Source organism: Ruditapes philippinarum, unplaced genomic scaffold (genome assembly GCF_026571515.1).
Source record: "Ruditapes philippinarum isolate M1 unplaced genomic scaffold, ASM2657151v2 ctg32_1_1_1_1, whole genome shotgun sequence".
Classification (NCBI taxonomy): domain Eukaryota; kingdom Metazoa; phylum Mollusca; class Bivalvia; order Venerida; family Veneridae; genus Ruditapes; species Ruditapes philippinarum.
In genome coordinates this window covers 870,545-896,767 of record NW_026860502.1, presented here as the reverse complement: position 1 = coordinate 896,767, position 26,223 = coordinate 870,545, and the positions used below count along the sequence as shown (strand labels likewise).

Here is a 26,223-nt window from a genome sequence, read left to right as displayed (position 1 = left end):
GAAAGCTACGGCAAATTTAAAATAGCGTTTTTGCTTATATACGGCAAGTTAGAGATTTTACTTTTATAAAACAACAACAAATATGAAGCAGACTACGGAAGCAGTGGAATTGAGCCGCCTACGGAAATTGATAGAAAAAATAAATCGATATGATAGTCATAAACATTTTTTGAAGGAGTGCTTAGAAAAACAATTAGTGCCAAACGGTTTTGATATCAAATGGAAATTGGACTTTGACATAAATGGAGCGGAAAAACGGCGGGTAGAAGATATACTTTCGTCAACTTCACGATCATTGATGAATGTAGCAGTAGATGTTTGTAACAGAGTAGTGTCTAGTGCAACAACAAAACACGATGAATTGGTAAATACATTTAAATTACATGTTAGTGAAGACATTTTCTCTACAGAAATGAGTAATCTCGAATCTATTTCATTACAATCGAAGATAAATCTTTTACGTTTGAAAAAGCAAAAAATGAAAAAACTTAAAACTACGCGACAGAATAATCCAAACGGCAGTTTGATAGAAGTAGAAAAAGATGGAATTGTTTCTTCCGTTGTGTTGCTTATGAGATTCTGGGGATTCATCTAAACATAGAGAAGTTAGGAATACGACAGTAGAATACATAGAAAATAATGAGTTGTACTTTTCAAATTTGATTGATGGCAGTTTTAGAGATCATGTACGGAACATGCTATTAGTAAATGGAGAAACGTGTTCATGGGCTACTGAGGCAGAAGTTACGGCTGCAGCAATGTGTTATGGTATCGACATATATGTGAATGTGATATGTGGTCTAGAAAATAATTGGCTTAAGTTTCCTATGCAGGAGGGCGATTCATCAAGAAGTAGTTATTTATGCTTAAGACATATGAGTGATCATTTTGATGTTTTGCGCATGCCCCACAAACCGGAATTAGATGTACACAACCCCAATGACTTGATTCATTCCCCAAAACCGTTCACGGATAAATTAAAGAGGACGTCACCGGAAGCTTATGAAAATATTCCAAATTCCGGAATTACAGATATTTGGTAAACAGGAAGCTGTTGTTAACATGTCGTCAACAACGCTGAGTGACGCACAGCTATCTCTACTATCAAAAGGATTGAAATTTTGTACCGACACGGAGAAATATAGATAAAGGCAAACTTATAACTGATTTAAACACGTGGGAACGCCGAATGAGACTACAAGAGTATTTTCATGACAAGAAAACAGAAAACGATACACAAAATGAATATGACAGTAAAAAGAAGCAGTCAACGTGGACGCCAAGTGCTGGTAGGGATAAATGGTTAGACTCATACATCAAGAAAGTAAAAGATGATATAATTAATGGGCTAAAAAGAAAATTCAAAACAAATATTACAAGAACTGAAGAACAAGCAATGAAAGAGCTCTTAAATAATGATACTTTAGTTATACGTCCGGCGGATAAGGGGTCTGGTATCGTTGTTATGGATACAGAGGACTACAGAGGTAAACTTCAGGCCGAGATGACTGACAATGCCACTTATATGGAGGTGAACGAAGATAGAACGAAAACTATTGAAAACAAAGTGAAAAAGATGGCAGATGATATGTGCAAGAAAGGATCAATTTCAAAAGACTTAAAAGGATATTTGACGTCGTCTGGTGGTACATCGGGTAAACTGCAAGGTAATCCGAAACTGCATAAAACAGGGGTGCCATTGAGAACTATAGTAAATGGGAGAAATCATCCTACGGAGAAAATGGCAGAAATAGTAGAAATGGAGCTACGCGCCCATGTGACATCACTTCCTTCATATATTAAAGACACCACTGATTTCTTAAGAAAATTAGAGAATATTAAACAACCACTTCCGGCAGGAACAATTCTTTTCTGTTTAGACGTGAAAGCTCTGTACCCAAGTGTCCCACGGGCAGAGGCACGAGATGCGGTTGCACGTGCATTAAATCAACGTGCCAACCCTAACATACCCACAGAAGATGTTCTTAATATGATGGACACTGTCCTTGAAAATAACACTATTTCATTTGATGAAAGAAAATTTACGCAGACAGAAGGAACAGCGATTGGCTCACGATTAGGGATGAATTACGCATCTACATATCTTGGATCATGGGAATCACAGCTGATGTCGATAACAGATAAACTTGCGCTTGAGTATTTCCGGTATGTTGATGACGTTTGGGGCCTTTGGACTCACGGTATCGAGTCGTTAAAAACATTCCATGAGCTTGGGAATAACCTTCATCCAAGAATAAAATTAGAATTAAGATATTCAGCTGAAAAACTTGAGTTTCTCGACGTAATGACGAAGATTCAGAATGGCATTTTAATAACAGACCTATACACTAAACCCACTGATAAACACCTGTACTTGCATAAAAATTCGTCTCATCCGGAATCGACAAAAAAATCAATACCATATGGACTTGCCCTCCGTGCTAAGCGAATATGTACTAATGAATCGACTTACAAACAACATAGAGATAATATTAAAACTCAGTTACAGAAACGAGGCTATGAAGATCGACATATTGAAACAGAATTAAATAAAGTAGATAGTAAGAAAAGAAGTGACCTATTACAGTATAATGAAGATAAAGAAAACACTGAAAGAATCCCCTTGGTACTGACATTTTCCAGAGCGCTCCCGAATGTAGGACAAATAGTACGAAAACACCTACCTGAATTACACACCTCAGATAGAATGAAGGAAATATTCCCGAATCCACCAATTGCGGCATTTAGAAGAGATAATAATCTACAAGACATTCTCGTTCATAAGAAACACAATAAACTATTTTTTTCAACAGCCGAATTCCTGTGCTCCTTGCAGATCCAAAAAGTGTGCGATTTGTCCGTACGTTATTGAAGCAGACACATTCATTGGTGTGAACGGGGCCTCGTATAAGGTTCGAAATCAGATCACTTGCAAATCTACGAATGTTGTGTATGCAGTTTATTGTAAGCGTTGCGAACGTTATATTTATGTTGGAGAAAACAGGGGATACGTTGTACCAAAGACACCTTCTAAATTTATCCAGAATACGAACCAAGTACAACGATCCGTTAGCGGCGCATTTTTACACGAATGACCACACAGTTAAAGATTTTTCGATAATGGGGCTGGAAAAGCTATACGGGAATGACCAATACAGAAAAACAATAGAAAATTTGTGGAAAAATAAATTAAGAACCTATAGACCGTATGGAGTTAATACAAAAGAATAACGCGGCAGACGGCAACCAACGCCACGGCGGGCGTCGTTCATTGACGTTACGTCACTTCCATTGTTTTTGTTTGATATATTTGTATGTGAAATAAATGCTGCTGAAGAAGGCCGCAAGGCCGAAAGCTACGGCAAATTTAAATTAGCGTTTTTGCTTATATACGGCAAGTTAGAGATTTTACTTATATATATATATATATATATATATATATATATATATATATATATATATATATATATATATATATATATATATATATATATATATATATATATATATATATATATATATATATATATATATATATATATATATGTATATATACATATCCTTAAACAATAAGTAGCGCATATTTTACTATATATTAATTATTCAAAGTTAACAATAATTTAGCACGAATATTATCTTAGGTTGATTATACATGTATATAATACATGCATAAGTAGCGCATATTTTAGAAATTATCAATTATTCAAAGTTTGAATAATTGAATACGAATATAATGCAATGATTGTGCATGTTTACCCTTGTCACATCGTTCAATTTAAAGTTGATAACTTAAATATATATTCTTAGCAAATTGTTTGATTTTTAAATGAATACAAATATAGACAAAGTAAAGCGTCATAGCGTCAACAATAAATAGGATGTTTTGATGATAAAGATCCCAATACATGTATATCTTTAACATACCTGCTTTAAATTAAAATCTTTAAATCAATGGGCAATAGTTCAAGATTGTAAGATATACTATATAGATCGACATTGACATAATGTATATCTCATGATTGACTTACAGCAATACAGAAAATTACAATTTCTACATTCCCTAATATACCTTCATAAGAAAATAAAATTTTGAAAAAAAAAATGTTTAAAAACATTAAATGTAACATAAATGATAATAAAAATTATGATAATGACGAAGAAAACGATATTAATGATGGTGTTGATGATGATGATGATGATGATGATGATGATGATGATAATGATGATGAAAGTTTTCAATGAAATTTTTAGAAAAGTACCAGGATAAGCTGACTAACTCGAGGTTCCAAAATTTCTCACTAACACCAATCATGACCTTCGTTCACATGCATAAACAGGCATAGACAGGGCTTTAAATGACCCATATAAACAGGCATAGACAGGGCTTTAAATGACCCACATAAACAGGCATAGACAGGGCTTTAAATGACCCACATAAACAGGCATAGACAGGGCTTTAAAATGACCCACATAAACAGGCATAGACAGGGCTTTAAATGACCCACATAAACAGGCATAGACAGGGCTTTAAATGACCCACATAAACAGGCATAGACAGGGCTTTAAATGACCCACATAAACAGGCATAGACAGGGCTTTAAATGACCCACATAAACAGGCATAGACAGGACATTAAATGACCCAGAAGATTAGCAAGTAAACATCAAGTTAACTTTAAACTAACAATACATTACATTGCTTATATATAAAGTAGAATATAAAAGTTAATTGTATATTTCAAAATGTTACCATATTAAGCCAAGTTCGGGTAATTGTTAGATTAGAGCGGATTTGTCGTGCTTCGAATTTAGAACGGTACATTTAATGTTTACGATATTTCAATGCCAAAGGACAATAATTAAACTACCAAACGTATAGAGTCTAGTCAAAGTGTTGGCCTGAAAAAGGCCAATTGCTTTTGGTTCCAGCAGGTGAAGGATCGAGGGTCCGGAAGATTGAGAAAATATGTTCACAGATGTGTCCGAAAATCTTACAATACTGATAATTATATTAAAGTAAAAACATATCAACTGACACAATACTAGTAGTTTGGAATGCTGCATGTTCCGGACATCTATGCTATAATGCTTTATTGCTTTTTGCACATTTCATAAACGCTTTTGAAAATGCGCACGAAAATCAACTCTTTAGAAATAATATAATACAAAAGTACCAAAATGAAAGGATCAATTTTAAGACGAGGATGTAAAACAGCAAAATAACTAACAAGCTAGGACACTTTTTTCAGATGCTTCATAACAAAATTCTTAATAAGTTAACATTACATTAATTCGGACACATTATATTAATAGAGTTTGAAAAGAAAATATGAATATACATTGTTATCAAGATTTTTCTATGGACTTATCTCTGAACACGGAACTCATAGCTCTATGGATTATACACTTAAATTTTTGATATCCCCTAAATTGTACTGATGTCAGACATGGAATTTTAAGAAATGAAATAAATGTAAATCAGGGAGGGGAAATATAAATATAAAAACTTGCCAAGATTTCATAGAAATCAATGAATAAATACATAGTATTGTTATTCAATTTCAACGAACTCGTCGTCTTCATCATCATCAACATCATCAACGCTATCTTCTTTCTTCCTTTTATCTCCTTCAGGTGCACATATGCTTTTAGGTGCAGCTGCAATTGCTCCTTCGTCTGTCATATCGGCATGCTCATCGCCCGGAGATGAAACCTCGACAAATGCCAGAACTGTATCATCAACATCAGCGTCTTCGTCAATATTTGTCCTGGCCACGTCTTGTGTCAAATCTGTACCCGTGTTGGATATTTCAGTTTGTTGATGTAGCAAGACATTTCCTGAAATTTATGACTAAATGACTAAATTGTTAAAATGAGCTTCACGTATATGACTAAATATTCGGCAAAATGCATTCAAAATGATTGGATGCAGTATAAATAAGTTTCGCCAAATGATCTTTTGCCTTCTGTAAGTGCTTTTGTCCTGAATCTTGATCTATGATACTATACTCACAACTATGTATTCTTCGTAATAAAATGGATCTAAGTTTTATACATTTACAGTAATTGGTAAATGTAAAGGACTTTATTTTTATAAAATGGAGAAAAGTATACCCATATATAACGCTCTCAATAATTGACAATACAAAAGATATTCAATAATTTTTAAACGATTCCTTTTGTACTCAAACTTTACAGTTGAAGTAAATGTAGATACCAGGGCTACGGGATACTCGTCAGACGGTTTGCAAAATAACATACATGTCATTTAGTTATAACAACGAAAACTGTTGGTTTTTCAGTCCATGTGTAAGGGATTTTAGAATCCGTCTGAATCAAGTACATGTATATGCATATAAAACTCACCATTTCTAGCTTTTAAACGAATAGTCAAATTTCCCTGCGTTACTTTGGTAGTGACCATCACATCTTGATCGGGGTCGATTTCCTTATCAGTGACGGTAGTGTAAAAACTTGGTTGAATCTGAATATGAAATGTATAACTTTAATTGCTTTTTAACAAGTAGACGGCTGACCGTGTTAAAAGTGTTTTTCGTCAGTTTATTTTTGAGGGATCTATTTTCGGGTTCCCATTTTGGCATAATTTAATATCCACAGCTTTAAAATAAACTGTCCCGTATGGCAATTCAGTTTTGTTACTTTTATAATTATGACGACCGCCTAATCCAAAAACCAACCTATACTTTTTTTGTTTTCCTTGCTATCGTGGAAGTTTATATTTCCATAAAATAAGAATATACATAAACAATAAATATCCTTTAATAGTGTTCCTACCTTTAGTTTTCTTTCTTCTAATGAGAAGGAAACGTTCTCTTTCAGCTTGCTACGAAACTCGATGTCAAAAAGTTTGATTTCTCTACCATTTACAATGGATATATCAATGAATCCGATGCCTTCAATAAAAAGCTTTCGAGAACAATTGTATGGCATCTGAAAAGTTGTCGTGCTATTGACATTGTTGGTCTCTTGTCTGCCACGTCCTGCATTCCCGCTGTTTGAGCCATTTCTTAACACTCCCATATGGACTTCTTTTAAATGAAACGAAAGTACAATATAGAAATTTACTTTTAAGGAGACATGACACTAAATAAGTCTATAAATTTAAGAATGGTAACAAATAATCAGATCATTTTGTTTCTTTTCCTTCTAATATTTGAGCATTTTTCATTTACTTATAAGTAGGAATTCTTACGCACACATCTAAGCACTATTAGAATACTGACTCAAGAAATTGTTCAGGTTCCTTTTTTAATCATGCATTAAAAAACTGACATTACGTAAATGTTAGTCCGTTGAAGTTTTGGGTCGCATAACGTTCAGCTTGTTTTTTGAATGTCTTTTTAACAATGATAAATAACAATGGAGAGAAGAAAACTTTGGATTTGAAATAGTTAACATCATAATTTATGTTTCCTGTTAAAGGTTGTAGAGATATGTCTGACATAGTATATATTTCCATATTTGCGCTTACTATATCGTTATGATCATATCTTGTGTCAAGTTAAATAAAAATGCATTTGATATTTAACGTACGCGAATTAGTGGGGCGGGAAATAAGGTCTCTGCTGTCAAAATAGTGCAAATTGTGATACAAGCATGAAACTTTCAGGAAATTATCTTTGGACCATGTAGATTTCAAAAGTGAAGTGGGCCCAAAAATATTTCTGCTCGTTCAAGATGGCCGCCGCTTTCAAGTTGGCCGCCATATAAATTTGACGTACATAATAGCTCATTCATTCCAATTTTTTGTACAGACTTGAAACTTACACCAAAATATGCATATAGTTTTCCCTTTTCAAATATTTAAATCCTTAAGCAATTTCGCTTGCATATTTCTTCAGAATTCAAAATGGCGTCCAATATGGCTGCCAATTTTAATGAAAACTGATATATCTCTTTTGTAGTATAATTTTTTGCACACAGTATGTTTATTTCCATATAAAATTATTAAACATATTAGAACAAAAATCAAATTTTAGGTTAACCACATTGTTAAACATGTTTTTAGTTTTTGGTACAAAAAAATCTTTAAAAATATCAAAGAAAAAGTGCCATTTTTTTCATTTTTCTCTAACATGGTTTTCTAGGTCTTTGTACAAAATTCCAAAAGTTACATAGTTTCTTAAAGTGTATTTGATATTGAATCAACACTATGTTTTATTGTATAATTGTAACAAAAACAAAAAAAAATGTGAAGGTATTATACTTATTCAAAGTGGGTGGGGTAAATTTATCAGACAATTGTAGTACAAAATAACGTCTTTTATGAATTCTTATGCAAATATTCACTGTAAAAGTATTTTATTGTATTAAGGTTTTTTTTGTCTTCCTTCAGGTCTCGAGGGTGTACTAAAATATCAATAAATGCAGATACAATCATATGTATACATTCAGTTTAATATTAAATGTGTTTGCATGAAATAAGTTGTTTCAATATTCTTAATATAATTTGATAATTGTTCATAAACGAACCATGTTAGATAAAATCATGCCTGGACATGAGTGAAATGTTGTCTATTTATGAATAGAATTATTTCCTGGACAATTTAGTCTTGCTAAAAGCTTGTAATGATTCAAAGTTATATTTACTTGCACATCATTGTAACCAAGTATAATTGAGTAAGTACTGTCCATTTCTAATAACTTATGTGGACATGATATTTTCAATAGAAACAAAAATTAAGGCGACTGATACATAGAGAATAACATGCTACTGTCTTTTGATATCAATTTTATCAGGCGAGGCTGATATGGGCTAGAAAGGGCGAGGCTTGCCGAGCCCTTTCTGCCCATATCAGCCGAGCCTGATAAAATTGATATCAAAAGACAGTAGCATGTTTTTCTATTTATTATGTAACACATAATAACTGTCAAAATAACAAAATAATCTACTTTTAAATAGCGAATTTCGTTAAAAAGGGGAATTTTTGTTCAAAGAAATAATTCTTGAAAAGAAATTCCTCCGCCCCTGACACTTAGAATTTGTAATTGGCGGCCATTTTTTCTTTCGACTCGGATAAAAGATACAACAGAATGTAGGCCTAATACGATAACATTCTTACCTTTAATTTAAACATCGATCCAAAAATCCGCTTAGAATCACATAAACTAAACTTTACTGCAATTTTTGTCTTGAATTGTCAAATTCAAAAGTTCACGATAATTTCAATCAAAGAAAAGTCAAATCGGCAATCAAACACAAGCTACACAAACATGCGTCTTATTTTTGAAACGAAACAATTTGTTCACTTATTAAATAATAATCCGGCGAAATAAAGTAAACATTTACAAGTTCTCAAAGAAAATCGTCAGCCTGTTTGTTATGATTACATGTATAGTATGACGTGAACATCGATGATGTCATTTGCAATATAAATTATGACGTCACTTCATTTAGTTGGTGCTAAAACTATTCGCTATCTAATTTATTCGTAATTGAAATCCAAATAATAAATAAATAAATAAATTTCGCATATTGATTCAAGACTTGTAAGGGTATGAGATTACATTGTAGAATTCACATGCTGATGAAAATGCTCGAATATAAGCAATTGAAAAAAGTCCGTTAAAATGGGCGGGGCTAATTTTTGATATCAGGCTACTGACGTGATATCAAAAATAATTATCAGGCAAGTGTTATCGGGCAGTAACCATAGCAGTTGCATGATAAATCATATTATCTATGTGTGCTAAAATAGGTATCAATAAAACCGCTTGACCCACATTACACAGCTTATGATTTGGAATATAAACTAAATGTATTTATACTTTATTTTCCCCATTAAACAATAAAGAATAGTTGAGCCTAAGATCCACTGCTGGAAAAGGTCTATAATTCTTTAATATTGAAGAATGCTAAAATCATATAAGGAGTATCTTTTTTTCACCAAATACAGTCATGATTTATAAACTATTTGAAAAGAAACATGCCCAATAACTAGGCTCTCAGAACTACAAGAAGACTCATATAACTATATTCCAATAAGAGTCCATGTAAACTAAGTGATTTTGACCCTTTGCCAAAATAATTCATAATCTTTATATAGCATCACAATGTGATGATATACGATATATTTTCTTCTCTGTACACTGTAGTTTCGGAGAAGAATTTTATTATATAAGTCAATGTAAACAAAGTGACAGGTAAAGCCATTTTGGACTGCAGGAGCATGATTTAAATGCCCTCACGAGGAACACAGTTTTTAAAGACCTGTGTAGGGAATCTTATTGAAGTTTTGTTGTTGTTGTTATTTAAAAAAAATAAATAAACAAACAAACAAACTACAATGCATAGAGCTTAGATAGTCACCATATAACCCTGAAAAGTAAAGAAGACCTCTTTTAAAGTTACATAAAACACTTTTGGATCATTAAGTGCACATGCAAAATAAAAAATCTTCTCAAAAATCAAAATGCACAGAGCACAGGTACTAAGCATGTAGCACCACCTTGTGTCTTTATTAACATACCTCCTATTTAATGTATCGTGCTCATAGAGCCACCTGGGTTCACAGACTTTTATAGGAAAACACATTAAAACATCAAGTGTTAAAGTACAATGACTTTAAGTTAGATATTTGGGATGTAGCCTGATATAACATGCATACATTTGTGTGATGCTACTGCAGTCTAAAATGGTTTTGCAATGAGTATCACTTAATTGACAAAGACTAATGTATTAAATCTGTTTTCTCCTAACCAACAGTATCCGACGCGTAGACATTAATCATGTATCATCATAATTGTGTGATACTCTACAAATATTTGATATATCATGGTCAACATGGTCAAAATTTACTAAGTTTATATGGACTCATATATGAATATTGTTATTAAAGTCCTCTCGTGTGAAAAAAAAATTTAAACTAAATATTGAGCATGTTTCTTTAAACGCAACCAAATTCAATTATGACACAAATCATGTGTGTTATGACATAACTAAAAAAAAAAAAAAAAAAAAAAAAAAAAAGACACCTATCTAGTTACCCTTGATGTTTCATCATTATACACAAATATCCCTCATAATGAAGGTATTGAATCTTGTATATATTTTTTACAGAAAGATAAAGGAAACAATAACATCAAAGCTAATGATATAAGGAAATTGTTAAATATTGTTTTACATAATAATTGCTTTGACTTTAACGATCAGAGTTATTTACAAACCATGGGCACAGCAATGGGAAGCCCTATGGCACCTTCTTATGCTTCATTATTCATGGGTAGACTAGAAGAGCAATTTCTTAACTCTACTTATGTAAAACCTGATGTCTGGTTACGTTTCCTAGATGATATTTTTATGATTTGGAATGATTCTTTGGAAACGCTAAACTTTTTTATAGATTCCTTAAATAGTTTCCACCCGAATATTAAATTCACTTACAATATTTCTAAAAGTTCGGTACCTTTTCTTGATGTTTCTGTATCTAAAGACGTAACAGGAAAAATTGTTACCGATATATTTTGCAAACCTACAAATATGCATTTGTATTTAGATTTTACATCCTCTCATCCTTTATCATGTAAGCGTGGTATCCCGTTTAGTCAAGCTAAACGTTATAGACGTGTCATTTCCGATGACGGTACTTTTAAGCAGTCTTTAGATACGTTAAATAGATATTTTTTTTGATAGAAATTATCCTAAATCTATTATTGAGAAAGCGTTTTCTAAAATTGAAGGCATGTCCCAAAATGATGCTCTAAGTCCTGTCGTTAAAAATACTAGTTCAATAATACCTTTTACTGTATGTTTTAATACATCTCTGCCTAATATTGGTGAAATCTTAAATAAATATTGGGATCTATTACTTTTGTCTGATAAGGTAAGCGTTAAAAATATACATACCAAGTTCAAACCTATTTTAGCATATAGACGTCCTAAAAACATTCGAGATTATCTTATGAGAAGTGCTTTACTGGATCGCACATTTTTATCTAGCCAATGTTTACGAAGTAGATGTTCACATTGTAACAATATAATTGTTGGTTCCCAATTTAATAGCAGCATAACAGGTAGTTCTTTTGATTTACACAATGATGTTAATTGTACTACGCGTAATGTAATTTACCTCATTACATGTAAAGGCTGTAAAAAGCAATACGTAGGTCAGACTAATCAAAATGTATCATGCAGAATGAATAAACATAGATTTGATATAAGAAATTGTGACGTTAATCCAGTTTCACATGTTGCGATCCATTTCGGATCAAACGATAATAAGTGTTCATTGTCAGATTTTTCATTTTTACCTATAGAAATTATAGACAACAACATGGACCGGTTATGTAAAGAATCTTTTTGGATCCATAAATTAAATACTATGATTCCAAATGGACTAAATAATAAAGTATTGTTTGATTTATAATAGGTTACATGAATATTAATATGTTTGTCTATTATCTTATTTTTATTAACACTGTCTAATAGACATCTGTATCACTGTTGATCCATTTTAATTCATGTACCAGCTTTTTTTATAGCATAAATATTTGTTTCTACATGTTATCATAGTTTTGCCGCTAAACGCCATAACGTTTTTCGCGCGTTTAACGCGTGTTCAGTTATGACGTCGCTTCCGGTAATTTTATTATGTTTTGCACTGATGAAGGCATATAGCCGAAACGTTTGCAATTAAATTAAATTACTAAATGTTCGTGTTTGTGTGGCTTGTCTGATTATTTTATGACATAACTGACACTCCCAAAATGATCTTGTTACCTTTTTTCCAACAACATTGGCACTAGTATATTATAAATTTGCATAACATCACATTCTCAAAATCTTGATACTGTTATAGATTTACTTTTAACACGAATATTTTCAACATGAACATTATGATGTCATGATTTGATGACATCAGGAAGTTCCCGATCCAGTTCTGGTTGCTCATAACAGACGAAACTTCCATTTCACAATATTTTTAAATGACCTCATGTAAAAAGCAATAAAATGACTAAACAGTCACAGAGTCACAGAATAAACATAAATATTGTTTACTTCACACTCATTAGCATTAGCTTCTTATACTAAAACTCATGGCTATGCCAGTAATAACAAGAGTGATCAGTGATCACAATTGTGTCGCCTCATGATGGCCAATTTCATGTTGGGACAAGTTTTGTGACAGACGGACAGACAGACGGACAGTGCACAACTAGACTTGGTACTGATCATTCCTGTAAAGTTTGGATGAAATTGCACCAGTAGTTTATGAGGAGTAGTCTGGACAAGCTTTTGTGTATCTAGCAACACAAAAACCCACCTTTTTTATCAAAGGGCCATAACTCGGCCAAAAATCATTCAACCGGAAAACCCGTGCAATATGCGCAAGGACTTGAGCTACAGATCCTGTAAAGTTTCATTGAAATTGCATTAGTGGTATAAGGGAAGTAGTCCGGACAAACTTTAAAAATAAAAATTATTAAAGAAATAGAATGAACTTAGCTATGTTTATTTTCTGTTGTTTTTTCTTTTACAATAATTACCGTACAAAATTACCCCATCCACTTTCACAAAATATAAAACCTACAGATTTAATGTTTTTCTTACATTTTTTTATAATAAACACATGATAATAATGGAATGTCAAATACAGTTTAAGATATAAAGTAACTTTTTTAACTTTGTACATTAATTTAGAAAATCAAATTTGAAAAATATGGAAAAATGGAATTTTTTCTTTATCTTTCTAAAAGATATTTCTAAGACAAAAACTTTTAAAATGTTTACTTTTATTGAGATTAACATATAATTTGATTATCTCTGATATGTTTAAACACTTTTTATCATAATAAACAAAATTTGTGCAACAAATTATACTATAAAAATGATGATATAACAGTTTTGCACAAAATCGACGGCCATATTGGACGCCATCTTGGATTTGGAAGAGGTATGAAAGAGAAATTTTGTAATATTTAAACTTTTGAAAAGGAGAATCTACATGCATGCTTTTGGTGTTAGTTAAAGGTCTGTACCAAAAATTGGAGTAAATGAGCTAGTATGTACGTCAAATGTATATGGCGGCCATTTTGAAAATGGCGGCCATCTTGAATGAACAGATATATTTTTGGGCCCACTTCACTTTTGAAATCTACATGGTCTAAAGATGATTTCCTGAAAGTTTCATGCTTGTATCACAATTTGCACTATTTTATCAATTTCCCGCCCCACTAAATTATGTACAGAATAAAACATTATCTAGCAATATATTCAACAGCTTTTCTGTAGGTATAGCGATTATTTTAGACATGTACCATCTAATGTCTTGGTATTTACAAACATATTTTTGCAATTTGGTGTGTTTTTCATTAAGATACAAATGTATAAACAAATATCAAAGCAGTTACGGACAGGCATCTCTTTACGCTCCAACGCTTTTGTGTCATGTGTGTGTGTAAAACTTAAGTACTTTGCTGACGGAAAATGAATGTATTGTATAAATTATCAAACCATATCATTTACCATCGTTGTTTTCCGTTTGGATGTTTTGAAAATGAAATAAATATAGATCATCAATTAATTTCAATTTACTATTAAAAAATGGATACTTTACTGTAATAAGATCTTCTATCTTGTCTGAAAAGAGGGTTTTAGACAAAACACTTGAATCCCACCAGAGACTTTGGAATCATTTATGTGATCGATGAAGCTAATAAGTTAGCTTGCGGTCCACTCGGGTTTTTGCTCGTGACTGAAATAATGCACGGGGGGCCCATGAGTTCTTTACGATGAAAGCTAGGAAAGTGCCAAATGATCCTAACCATTATTGATGTAATTACTAAGCACTGGCACGCCTTACTGTTATATCTGCTTCCTTCTAGGACCCGTATTTGATTTGAATTGAATTGAGTTTCTTTAGACCGTGTTGCAAGGATAAACTACGAAAGAGCAAGCAGTTATTTCCAGTAGGATCCTTACGTCAGCAGACTTCAGAGACAGCTATGAAAACCAATCCCTAGCTCTTATTAAATAGACCCCTGATTCTTTTACATGCCCGGTGTATAGCACTGATACATGCGAGGATTACTTTGGTTTCATAACAGTATACCTCTAGGTAGGTGGGAAACACTGGAAGTGCCTCTTAAAAAACCAAGGGTGTTACCTATTACCTATTTGATAAATTCATGAAAATATATATGAAAATTTGGACACATTCACGAGATGTGAAATACTTTATTGCATCAAGTAAGTCACTTTAGGGCAAAGATTATAAAACAATAACTTTATACATGTATTTAAAAAATTTTTTCTTATTGGGGTTTAGATACGCAGGAATGTTATTCAAAAACAACATTCCACCTTTCCTGGCTTAGGGATGACCCCCCCCCGGGGGCCCCCCGGCCCGGGACCCAACCTGAAAGGTACCACGCTTTAAAGAATCAAAAGTCCCTAGCGGAATTAGAACCGTCACATTGGTTAGGGGACAGTGAGTCAAAGTCAGAGTTTTTTACCACCCAGCCATTGACTGCCAACCCCTCCTACTAGACATATATGCAGGAAATAAGTGCACGTCGGATTGTTAGTAGAAAGGTAAAGAAAAGAGCGATCAGTGATCATATATGTCGCCTGATGATAGCTAATGTAGCAGTTACATTGAGAAGTGATTGAACAGTTTGTTCACTATATGTCAAGGCTACTTTGTAGCATATTGCAGCTACTGTGTAGCACCAGTCACAAAAATCAGACCTAAACGTTGTTTTTTTCAAGGGTAATAACCGAGTCAAAATCATTCAACCGGAAAATCCGTTTAATATGCGCAAGTACTTATGGTACCGAACATTCCAGTCAAGTTTCATTCAAAGTAGTATAAGAGTTATTCAAGCAAACAATAATTAAAGGACGGTAACTCGGAAATCATTGAACTAGAAAATGCTGACGATATGCACAACTTGACTTGGCACTAATCATTCCTGTTAAATTTGGATGAACTTGCACCAGTAGCTTTTTAGTAGTAGTCCGGACATGTGTTGTGACAGACAGACGGACGGACAGACGGACAGGCAGACAATGGTAAGTGATATATATTATTCCTGGCTACTTTGCAGCACGTATCAGCTATTGTGTCACAACACAAGATAAATAACAGGTTAAAACAAGTTTTGTGAAGGGCGGACAGATGGACAAACGACGGACACACGGACAGACAGATCCCTATATGTCGCTGCTACTCTGTACAAGGCGACACAAAAACATGTCCAGACATTGTAAACATGCCAGGAAATGTGAGACTGGAAACAGTATGCTAGTAAATGTTAAAAAGTAAATAGTGAGAGAAAGGTTTAGATCAAAGATAACAAACACACAAGAACACTTATTAATAGTTATAATACAGTTTTATTCATTAATCAGTTGTGAATGTGGAAGCTTACACAGGAAAATTAAATAGTTTAGTATTTACATCTTAGTATTGCTGGAAATGTGATATCAATTTTTCATTACATTTTACAAACTGATATATTTTTCTCATAAACTAATATTATGATAATGATAATAGAATTTCAAAAAATAAAAGTCTTGGATAAATTGATATGTGTTTTGTTATGTAAATGTTATTAGTTTTGTTTTTTTACCATGTAGATTGTAATAGAATTCTCTTATATTGTAAGGCCAACTTTAACTTTAACATAGTATAGTATTGTTCAAAGCACTAATACATGTGCTGATCTTCCGCTAATCGGTTCAAAACATATTATACCTTTACTGCAAGAATATGTGCAAGCAGCATAAATTGAATTCCTCTCTAAATATGACAAAAAGTAATGTCTTACACATACTTTTATTGTCATATTGCGGTTAAAGTATATAAAATTAACAATGCAATAGACAATGCATATATGCTTTTTCAAGAGCACGTTAAAGGGACTCCACTGAGGTTTTTTGACATGGGGGTCAAGAACATTTTGATGTAGGCCTTGATAGATAACTTGTGTGTAAAATTTCAGATCATTCCCTTACTCTGTTTTCCCCGGAAACTTATTTTTAATGTGTAAAATTGCCAAAAACTGAAAAGCGTTGCAGTGCTTTTCACACCAACCAGGCGAAAATCGTGCAAAAATATCGAGTATGCATGTATTGCTTTATTATCTTTTTATAGATATTTCCAGTACATTACTTGGTCTATCAATATCTTTAAATTTTATGTTTTAGGTTTAATGACCAAAGTGGAGCTCCTTTAAATATTATGTATATTTCCCTACAAGCAAGTGTTTATAACATACTTTAAGAGTGAATATCGCTGGCTATAGACGAGGTGGTGTCGATGCACGCTCAATTCGGGACCGCCTACTATCGCCTCACCCTGTTAATGAATGATACAAACACATAATATCACATAAAAGTTATGAAAACGATATACAAAATAAATTACAAAACAACATAAAACACATTTTCCTGGTTAACCAAGTCCTTTTTTTTTCCTTCATAAATCACTGAAGATGCAACCGTTGTAATCGTCGACAAAGATAAAGAGTAGTTTTTGTTTGTTGTTGTTGTTGTTGTTGTTTTTTATTAAAAGTATTTTTTATCCATGCCTATAGAATATTTTACGATGCGGTCAGTTGCTATGCAAGTTGAAGAAAAATATCACATTTTCATAAAAAAGTTACAAAAATAATTTCACATTAGGAATAACTATAAATAAATTTTCGAATACCCTGAGATGTTGTTATTTAATCCGGTCACAAATTAATCCATTTAAATAGATTAAATTCACGACAAGAATTAACAACTATCGCTTCCGGGTATGTGTAGCCTAAAAATAGTATGTTATGACATTTGCTTAACAACTATTTGTAAGGTAATATTCTGTAAACAATAAACTTTTTTGGTTTAAACAATATTTATTTATTCATCAATATTACAATATATAAATTGCATTCAGGATTGAGTAGAAAGCTTAGAGCTAATATGAAACTCTCTCCTATAAAAACATATTAACAATTTATTTTAGTAACAACATGACATAGTTTTTGTAGCAACAGTTCATTGTACCTGCATTTAATTCCTTCCAGATATTTACAAGAAGATAAAAGATACCTACTACGTAAAAACAAGTGTTTGGGGCCTAATATAAGGCATTTTTTCATCATTTGAGACAACAAAAAAAGGGGGGGGGGGTGAAAAAGGCGTTTAAAAGGGCGTGTATATGAAGTAAGGGTTAACTAGAATTCACATCGTTTAGAAACAGTTGGCCTTTGTCTGCTCTCTCGTGGACCTGAACTCAACCAGAGTACGAAATGGGACCCAGAAGCTCCAATAAGGTCTTCCTGCGACGACACGCGTCACAGTTCGTGCTAATTGCACTCCTTGTATAGATAGGTTGTCTGTTGTAATATTTCGTAAATTTTCAAGAAGTTCATCACGTTGTACATTAAAGCGTGGACACTTAAAGAATTCATGGCACGTGTCTTCAATTTCCCCACATTCGCAGAGAGGACTGTTTATAATATTTTTTTGAAAATAAATGCTCCTTTAGTGAACTACAATGGGTCCTTAGTCGTGTGTGATATATTTGATCAGTTCTCGAACCAATATAATAGTACTTCGGGATCTTTTGTGAATTTGAGTTTAACTTACTTTTAAAAAAAACTTAAGGATGAAGAGCTTCTATAATCATTTGATAATCAGTTGATTCCATTCAGAAACAGTAAGTGGAAGAAAGGAATTTGAATAAAGCTAGGTGCTGCAATGTATAATTCTAGAATTGGCAGATTCGCGAAGATTATATGTAGTAGTATCGCCAACATTATCAGCTTATATAAACATTTTTTAAGTCAATCAAAGGAGATTCTTCATAGTTCTTCGTGAAACTCCAAGCCATTTTATTCAAATCCATATTGCGGACCATTATCTAGCGGGACATCAATATTTCCATCAGATATCTCTTCAAGTAGATGCAGGCCTATGATGTCAATTATTTTCTGAATTATATTCTTTTTCCTCACCAGTTGATTAAATTCTAATGGCCCGACTTCTGACATCTCCCTGGACAATCTATTTCGTGATTCGTCTAATGTTTCAATCGTTCTGTCTTCTTCTATCTCTTCAACCAGGTGCATATAGTTATTTGTTAACTCTCTATCCTGGTCAGCTGGAAGTTTAGCTATTTCCCCTCTTAACTCTCGTTTTATTTTATCGAAATTCCGTATTCCGTACAAGTCTTTCCCGTATTTATTGATAACCTCATCCAGTGGTTTTATCAGTCCAGCATAGGGGTTAAGCCGCCCGCCTTTAGACCTGTAGAAACCTCCTCCTTGATTAATAAATCTTGTCTATTGATCGATATTTAAACCTCCACCATAACGCTTCTTCTTCTCAACAACACCCTTTTTATACCAGTAAAATGACGGATATGAGATCGAGTTAAATTCTCTACGTAACTTCCGGTCTGAGTCTACATTTATTCTTGCTATGACAATATCCGGTTCAATCTCGTACAATTCTGCTATTTCCTCGTACAAGTCCAACTCATCTTCATCATCAGCCTCGTGTAACATCACCAGACGGTACTGTTTATCCGTGTGAAAATTTTCTGTCCGGAATGAATGTGCAATGTACTACCAAACTTTTAATGTGCTATGTATATATTTATCTTAAGGCAACTACACCTGTACCAAATGAGTGAACAGTGCAGATTTAAATGGATTTGTAGATTAGAGTTGTTTATAACGTGCACATTGTATTTTACATAATTACTGGTTAGGTGAAACATAATTGAATGTGTTGTAGACTGCTTTGTAAACTAATATGTGTAATTATTTGTACAATTCAGTTTTCTGCATATTGAATGAATTTGGCACGAGATTGACCTATCAATTATTATTAAGGGCTTATTCGATCCAAGTTCGGTTCTATCCGTATACTTAACGAGAAGTATTGTAGAATATATAAGTAATGTTAAGAAAATTCATGCTAGGTTAAAGCGTTAACCATAATCAAACCCGTTGCAGCACTTTCATTTAGATAATTACATAACATGGCAAAGGTCTGTGCTTGAGCCCTACTGTTGGTAATGTTTTCTTTTAAATAGAACCGAACAAATTAAATTGCATCAATTTGAAAAAGGGAACTGTGTACTGCCAACCCCTCTCACGAATGTTATAGGCAGGAAAAGTGCACGTCGGATGTGTTAGTGAAAGGTGTGCGAGAAAGTAAAAATCTGAGAATGAACATGATCAGGACAGTTAGAAACATTGAAAACTTCAAGTCATTTTTATAAGTAAGGATGAAAGAAAGATATAAAGTAAAAACACAACAAGGCAACTAATACTGTACTTATCTAAACCACTGCCTGTTTGTATTGGTCTAGATCAGGCAAGGTGACAATGTTCCAAAGTGTATTACAGTGGGGGAAGAACGAGAACTTATGGCAGTCTGATGTTACCTGTATTTTCCTAAGAGAGAGGGGATGCATATGTTTAGTTATCCTAGATGGATCCATGTTTTAGGCTAATGGCTACTAGACCTAGGTTTATGATTAATTATGCTCGTATTTGGACCATCTCTGTTTTTTTTTTGTTGTTTTTTTTTTTTATGTTTGACTGTGTGCAGGGTCTCAAAAAGTTGATGCGTATTCTAGCTGGGGTCTCGCCAGCTATTTAAAAGCTAGTTGTTTTACTTCTTCATTATTTGTATTTATGTTCCTTTTTTATGAATCCTAGGGTTTTGCTTGCATTTGATGTAATTCTTGAGATGTGTGTGTGTTGTAGTTTAGGTGTGCGGACAAGTCGTGAGCATTTCTATGAAGGTTCATTAGAATCCCTCCATTCGGTAGCAGTTAGGCTCTGAACAAAATCAATATATTTTATCATCTTTAGTGACCTTGACCTTGCGTATTAACCTTAATTGCATGGTTCACACCCGTAGTCCTGATAATGGCCATTTGTGTTTCAATTCCTCAATAAATGATGACTAAATTGTCCAAATACACATTTTCATGTGTTTATCTAAACTTTAACCCCTATATTTGACCTTGACCTTGGCCCTAGGGACCCGAATTTTGCATGCGACACTCCGCCTTACAATGGTGAACATTTGTGCCAAATAATATTGAATCCCTCTATGTATGCAGAAGTGTTGCTACGGACAAGCATTTTTCAATGACCTTGAAGTGACTGTGTGACCTTGACCTTTGACTTAGAGACCTGGTTCATGCGCATGACACTGCTTCTCATAGTGGTGAACATTTCTATGAAGTTTCATTTGAATCTCTCCATGTGTGTAGGAGATATGCTCTGGACAAAATCTCTATATTTTATCATTTTAGTGACATTGACCTTGCAACTATTAACCTAGATTACATGTTTCACACCCGTTGTCATGATAATGACCATTTTTATTTCAATACCTCAATAAATGATGACAAAATGGTCCGAATACACATTTTCATATTTTATCTGAACTTTGACGCCTATGTGGACCTTGAACTTGGTCGCAGGGACCTAAATTTTGCACGCGACACTCCGCCTTACAATGGTTAACATTTGTGCCAAGTTGTGTAAATTGAAATCCCTTTATGCATGTAGAAGTTTTTCTCTGGACAAGCATTTTACAATGACCCATTAGTCTGACCTTGACCTTTGAACTAGAGACCTGATTTATGCGCGCGACCAAGATTCTCTTAGTTGTGAGAATTTCTATGAAGTTTCATTAAAATTCCTCCATATGCTCCGGACAAAAATTGGACGCCGCCCGCCCAGCTGGACCACCCGCCCGCCTGTTAGGGGGACGGTTTTTCAAACGAGCTGAACAAATACGATTTACAAAATAAATTACAAAACAACATAAAACACATTTTCCTGGTAAAGTCTTCTTTATAAATCACTGAAGATGCAACCGTTGCAATAAGCATGAAAAAAGTTTGTTTTTGTTTTTTTAATAAAGGTATTTTTTATCCATGTCTATAAGATTTTTTACGATGCGGTCAGTTACTATGCAAATTCGACCGAATGAAGCAGAAATACATATATATAATCATTTACAGTTTTGTTGATTTCTGCTCGTTTACAACCTATAATTACGTCATTAACACAATCTATCGAAATAAAAAGTTGAAGATCATTAAAATCATAAAATTCATTTTCAATCAAAACCATTTCACATTAGAATTACTATAAATACATTTTCAAATACCCTGGGACGTTGAAATTTAATCCGATCCCTTATTAATCCATTAAAATAGATTAAATTCAAGATATAATAAAGAAGCGAGTTTCACAACCATAGCTTCCGGGTTTTATGTGTAGAATAAAAATAGTATGACAACTAGCTTTACAACTATTTGTAAGGAAATACTCTGTAAACAATGGACTAATTTTGATCAATCAAAAAATGACTGGACTGGCTTTCTACAGGTAGCAAAGGCAAACCACTTTCACTTCCAGCAAGTTAATTGTTAAATTTGATAATGGAATAATAGAGTTCTATAAAGTAACCGTTATTGTTGAAATTAACACTGACAGGAATTACTGTTATATGTACTTTCTTCTAAAACCGGTATTTAAGAAGTTCATGGAAATATATGTGAAAGTTCGTACACAATAACGAGATATAAAATACTTTATTCAGTAAGACACTTTTCGGCAAAGCTTATAAAACAATACATGTAACTATGTAAGATTTTTTGTAGCTGGTTTCAGATCACGCTGGACTGTTCAAAACTACACAAGGTCAAACAACGACATTACACCTTTCTAGCGGAGGATGACCACGTGTGCTGCGCTGGGCATTATTTCACCAACCTCCCGTGTGCTACGGGAAAGGTACCTCGCTTTAAAGAATCAAAAGTCCCTAGCGGAATTAGAACCGTCACATTTGTGAGGGGACAGTGGTTCAAAGTCAGAGTTGTTTACCACCCGGCCATTGACTACCAACCCCTCCCACTATTGGTATATGCAGGAAATAAGTGCACATCAGATTGTTAGTAAAATGTTATTGTTAGTAGAAAGGTGACAGACAAGAGCGATAAGAGATCACATGTGTCGCCTGATGGTTACCAATTCAGCAGTGGCATTGAGAAGTGATTGGACTCTTTGTTCCATATATGTTTACTTGTAGCATGTTGCAATTACTGCGTAGCAGCAGACACAAAAATCATTAACGTTTTTTTATATTCAAGGGTCATAACTCAATCAAAATTCTTTCAACCGAAAACCCCGTTCAATATGCGCAAGTCATTCCTGTAAAAGTTTCATTCAAATTGCATTTATAAGTAGTATATGGAACAAACCGGACAGACGGACAGACGGATCAAATATGTGGCGTTAGTGTATGTGAGATATTATTGCGGTATTATATGAAAAGAAAACATTATAAGAACTGAAAATATAAATGAAAATGCTTTTTATTGTTGCTTTAAAAGGCTTTGTAAACTATATAATCGAGGGTGAAAACATAAAAGCCGCATATACAAGTAGTCCCTAACCAGTGTTTATTGGCAGTTTAACACCGTTTTTTTCCCTTCTTGGTCTATAGTAACAAAATCACGTGGAGTGATAGAATAAATATTCGAAAAAGTATGGATAGTGTGCTTTTCTGTTTTATCAATTAAACATGTGCTTGTATAGTATTGTTTGAAGTAATAAAGCTCCAATACATGTGCTGATTTTCGCTAACCGGTGCAAAGTGTACCTTTGCTGCAAGAATATGTGCAAACAACATAAATTCGATTGCTCTCTACAGGTGATACAAAGTATATGTAATAGTATTCTTTTAATGTCATATTGCAATTATAAGTATATAACATTAACAACACAAAAGACAATGCATATAGAAAGTATATGCGCATGTTAAAGGGACTCCACTTAGGTTTTTTTTTTTTTTTTGACATGAGGATGGAAATATTTTTTAAAGATCAATGATGTTGGAAATGAAAAAAAAACTCGTGTGTTAAATTCCAGATCATTCCCTTACTTCATTTTCCAAAGATAATTATTTTGTAAAATGACAAAAAACTGAAAAGCGTTGCAACGCTTTTCACTCAAACCAGGCTAATATCGTGCAAACAAAAAATCGATTTAACTCTGAGTACATGTGTATTTCTTTAATTTTTTTAATAGATATTTTCATTTTAAGTATATCACTTGATTTATGGAATATCTTTAAATTTTATGTTTTAGGTGAACTCCTTTAAATGTTACATAGTTTTTCCTTTAACCAAGTGTTTGTAACATACTTTAAGAGTGATATCGCTAGTGTCGTTGCACGGTCAATTCGTGACTGCTCACTACCGCCACACCCTGTTAATGAATGATACAACACATAAAGTTATGAAAACGATATACAAAATAACATAAAGCACATTTTCATGGCAAACCAAGTTCTTTGTTTCTTCTTCATAAATCACTGAAGATGCAATCGTTGTAATCGTTGACATAGACACATTTTTTTCGTTGTTTTTTGTTTGTCATTGTTGTTGGTTTCTTTTTTCTTTCCTTTTTTAAATAAAAGTAATTTTTATCCAGGCCTATTGAATTTTTACGATGCGGTCAGTTGCTATGCAAATTCGATTGGATAAAGCGAAAATATTTACTTAATTACGTAATTATGTACAGTTTTGTTGATTTCTGCCCATTGACAACCTATAATTAGTTCATTAAAAACTATCACCGAAACAGAAAGTTAAAAAAAATTTTTTTTTTTCATTAAGATTTATTAAAATCATTTTACATTAAAAATTACGATTAATAAATTTTCGAATACCCTGGGATGTTGCAATCTAATCCGATCCCTAATTAATCCATTAAAATGGATTAAATTCACTACAATGAAGGTTTAACAGCTATAGCTTCCGGGTTATATGACTGTGTAGCCTAAATATAGTACCGATATGTCACTTGCTTTACAACTATTTGTAAGGGAAATACTCTGTAAACAATAAACTATTTTAAGCAATTCAATGGAGATTTTTCATAGTTCTTCGTGAAACTCTAGTCCATGTTCTTCGAATCCATATTGCGGACCATTATCTAGCGGGACATCGATATTTCCATCAGATATCTCTTCAAGTAGATGCAGGCCTATGATGTCAATTATTTTCTGAATTATATTCTTTTTCCTCACCAGTTGATCAAATTCTAATGGCCCGACTCCTGACATCTCCCTGAACAATCTATTTCGTGATTCGTCTAATGTTTCAATCGTTCTGTCTTCTTCTATCTCTTCAACCAGGTGCATATAATAATCAGTTAACTCTTTATCCTGGTTAACTGGAAGTTTAGCTATTTCCGCTCTTAACTCTCGTTTTATTTTATCAAAATTCCGTATTCCGTACAAGTCTTTCCCGTATTTATTGATAACCTCATCCAGTGGTTTAATCAGTCCAGCATAGGGGTTTAGCCGCCCGCCTTTAGACCTGTAGAATCCCCCTTCTTGATTAATGAATCTTATCATTTGATCGATATTTAAACCTCCACCGTAACGCTTCTTCTTCTCAACAACACCCTTTTCATACCAGTAAAATGATGGGTATGAGATCGAGTTAAATTCTCTACGTAACTTCCGGTCTGAGTCTACATTTATTCTTGCTATGACAATATCCGGTTCATTCTCGTACGATTCTGCTATTTCCTCGTACAAGTCCACTTCATCTTCATCATCAGCCTCGTGTAACATCACCAGACGGTACTGTTTATCTGTGTCAATGACAGCATGAAAGTTTTCTGTCGTCAGCTGAAGTGCAAAACGTCTGTCTACTTTTTTTAAGTCGATCTTCATTGCGTCCGAAACTACTTTTGCTAGAGCAGCCGGTGTAATATCTCCTAGATATACTTTTGGCATTGCACTGCCATATTCGTAATACACAATCCCCGGGAATGATGTCACCTCAAAGGCATTTGTTAATGTTTTATCAGAAACTTTTCCAAAAGTAATATCACGTTCTCTTTCAAATGTTTGCGCTGTAATCAAAAACTTGTGATACAAAAGTTCACATTTTTCACACCCGTCTTTGGTAGCGTATAGAAACATGCATTTCATGTGTTTGATTTGTGTCTGAAAATTTGATTCTGTTAGTTCTAGAATTTCTGAGCCTCTTGAAATTCCGGGTATAGCCAAACTGTTTGCAATAAATAAAACTTTAAATAAAACTTTAAAATATAATTCCATAATTCCACGTAGTTTTATGAAATGTTATACTATATCTGTTAATTTATAAAAAAAAAACACATATCAAATCACAAGCTCCCTCTGTATTTCCGTACAACT

At 33.4% G+C, this 26,223-nt stretch overlaps 2 protein-coding genes across 7 annotated transcripts; both read right to left on the bottom strand.

The window, feature by feature from the left end:
* Positions 1-3,554: 3,554 nt before the first annotated feature.
* LOC132760347 (uncharacterized) lies at positions 3,555-24,804 on the bottom strand. 6 transcript variants are annotated; one of them, XM_060752318.1, is made up of 6 exons: positions 24,721-24,804; positions 24,194-24,257; positions 17,241-17,320; positions 6,795-7,048; positions 6,366-6,483; positions 3,555-5,837 (listed from the first exon to the last, which is right to left on the bottom strand). In XM_060752318.1, exons 4-6 carry the CDS (start codon positions 7,038-7,040, stop codon positions 5,551-5,553), a joined length of 651 nt encoding a protein of 216 aa, XP_060608301.1. In that variant the 5' UTR covers positions 7,041-7,048; positions 17,241-17,320; positions 24,194-24,257; positions 24,721-24,804; the 3' UTR covers positions 3,555-5,550. The 6 variants fall into 6 exon arrangements, with proteins under 6 accessions (XP_060608301.1, XP_060608305.1, XP_060608304.1 ...); XM_060752322.1 differs by lacking the exon at positions 17,241-17,320; XM_060752321.1 differs by lacking the exon at positions 24,194-24,257.
* On the bottom strand, positions 24,795-26,223 carry LOC132760346 (uncharacterized). Its single transcript, XM_060752317.1, has one exon. The coding sequence runs from the start codon at positions 26,122-26,124 to the stop codon at positions 24,928-24,930; it is 1,197 nt and encodes a 398-aa protein (XP_060608300.1). The 5' UTR covers positions 26,125-26,223; the 3' UTR covers positions 24,795-24,927.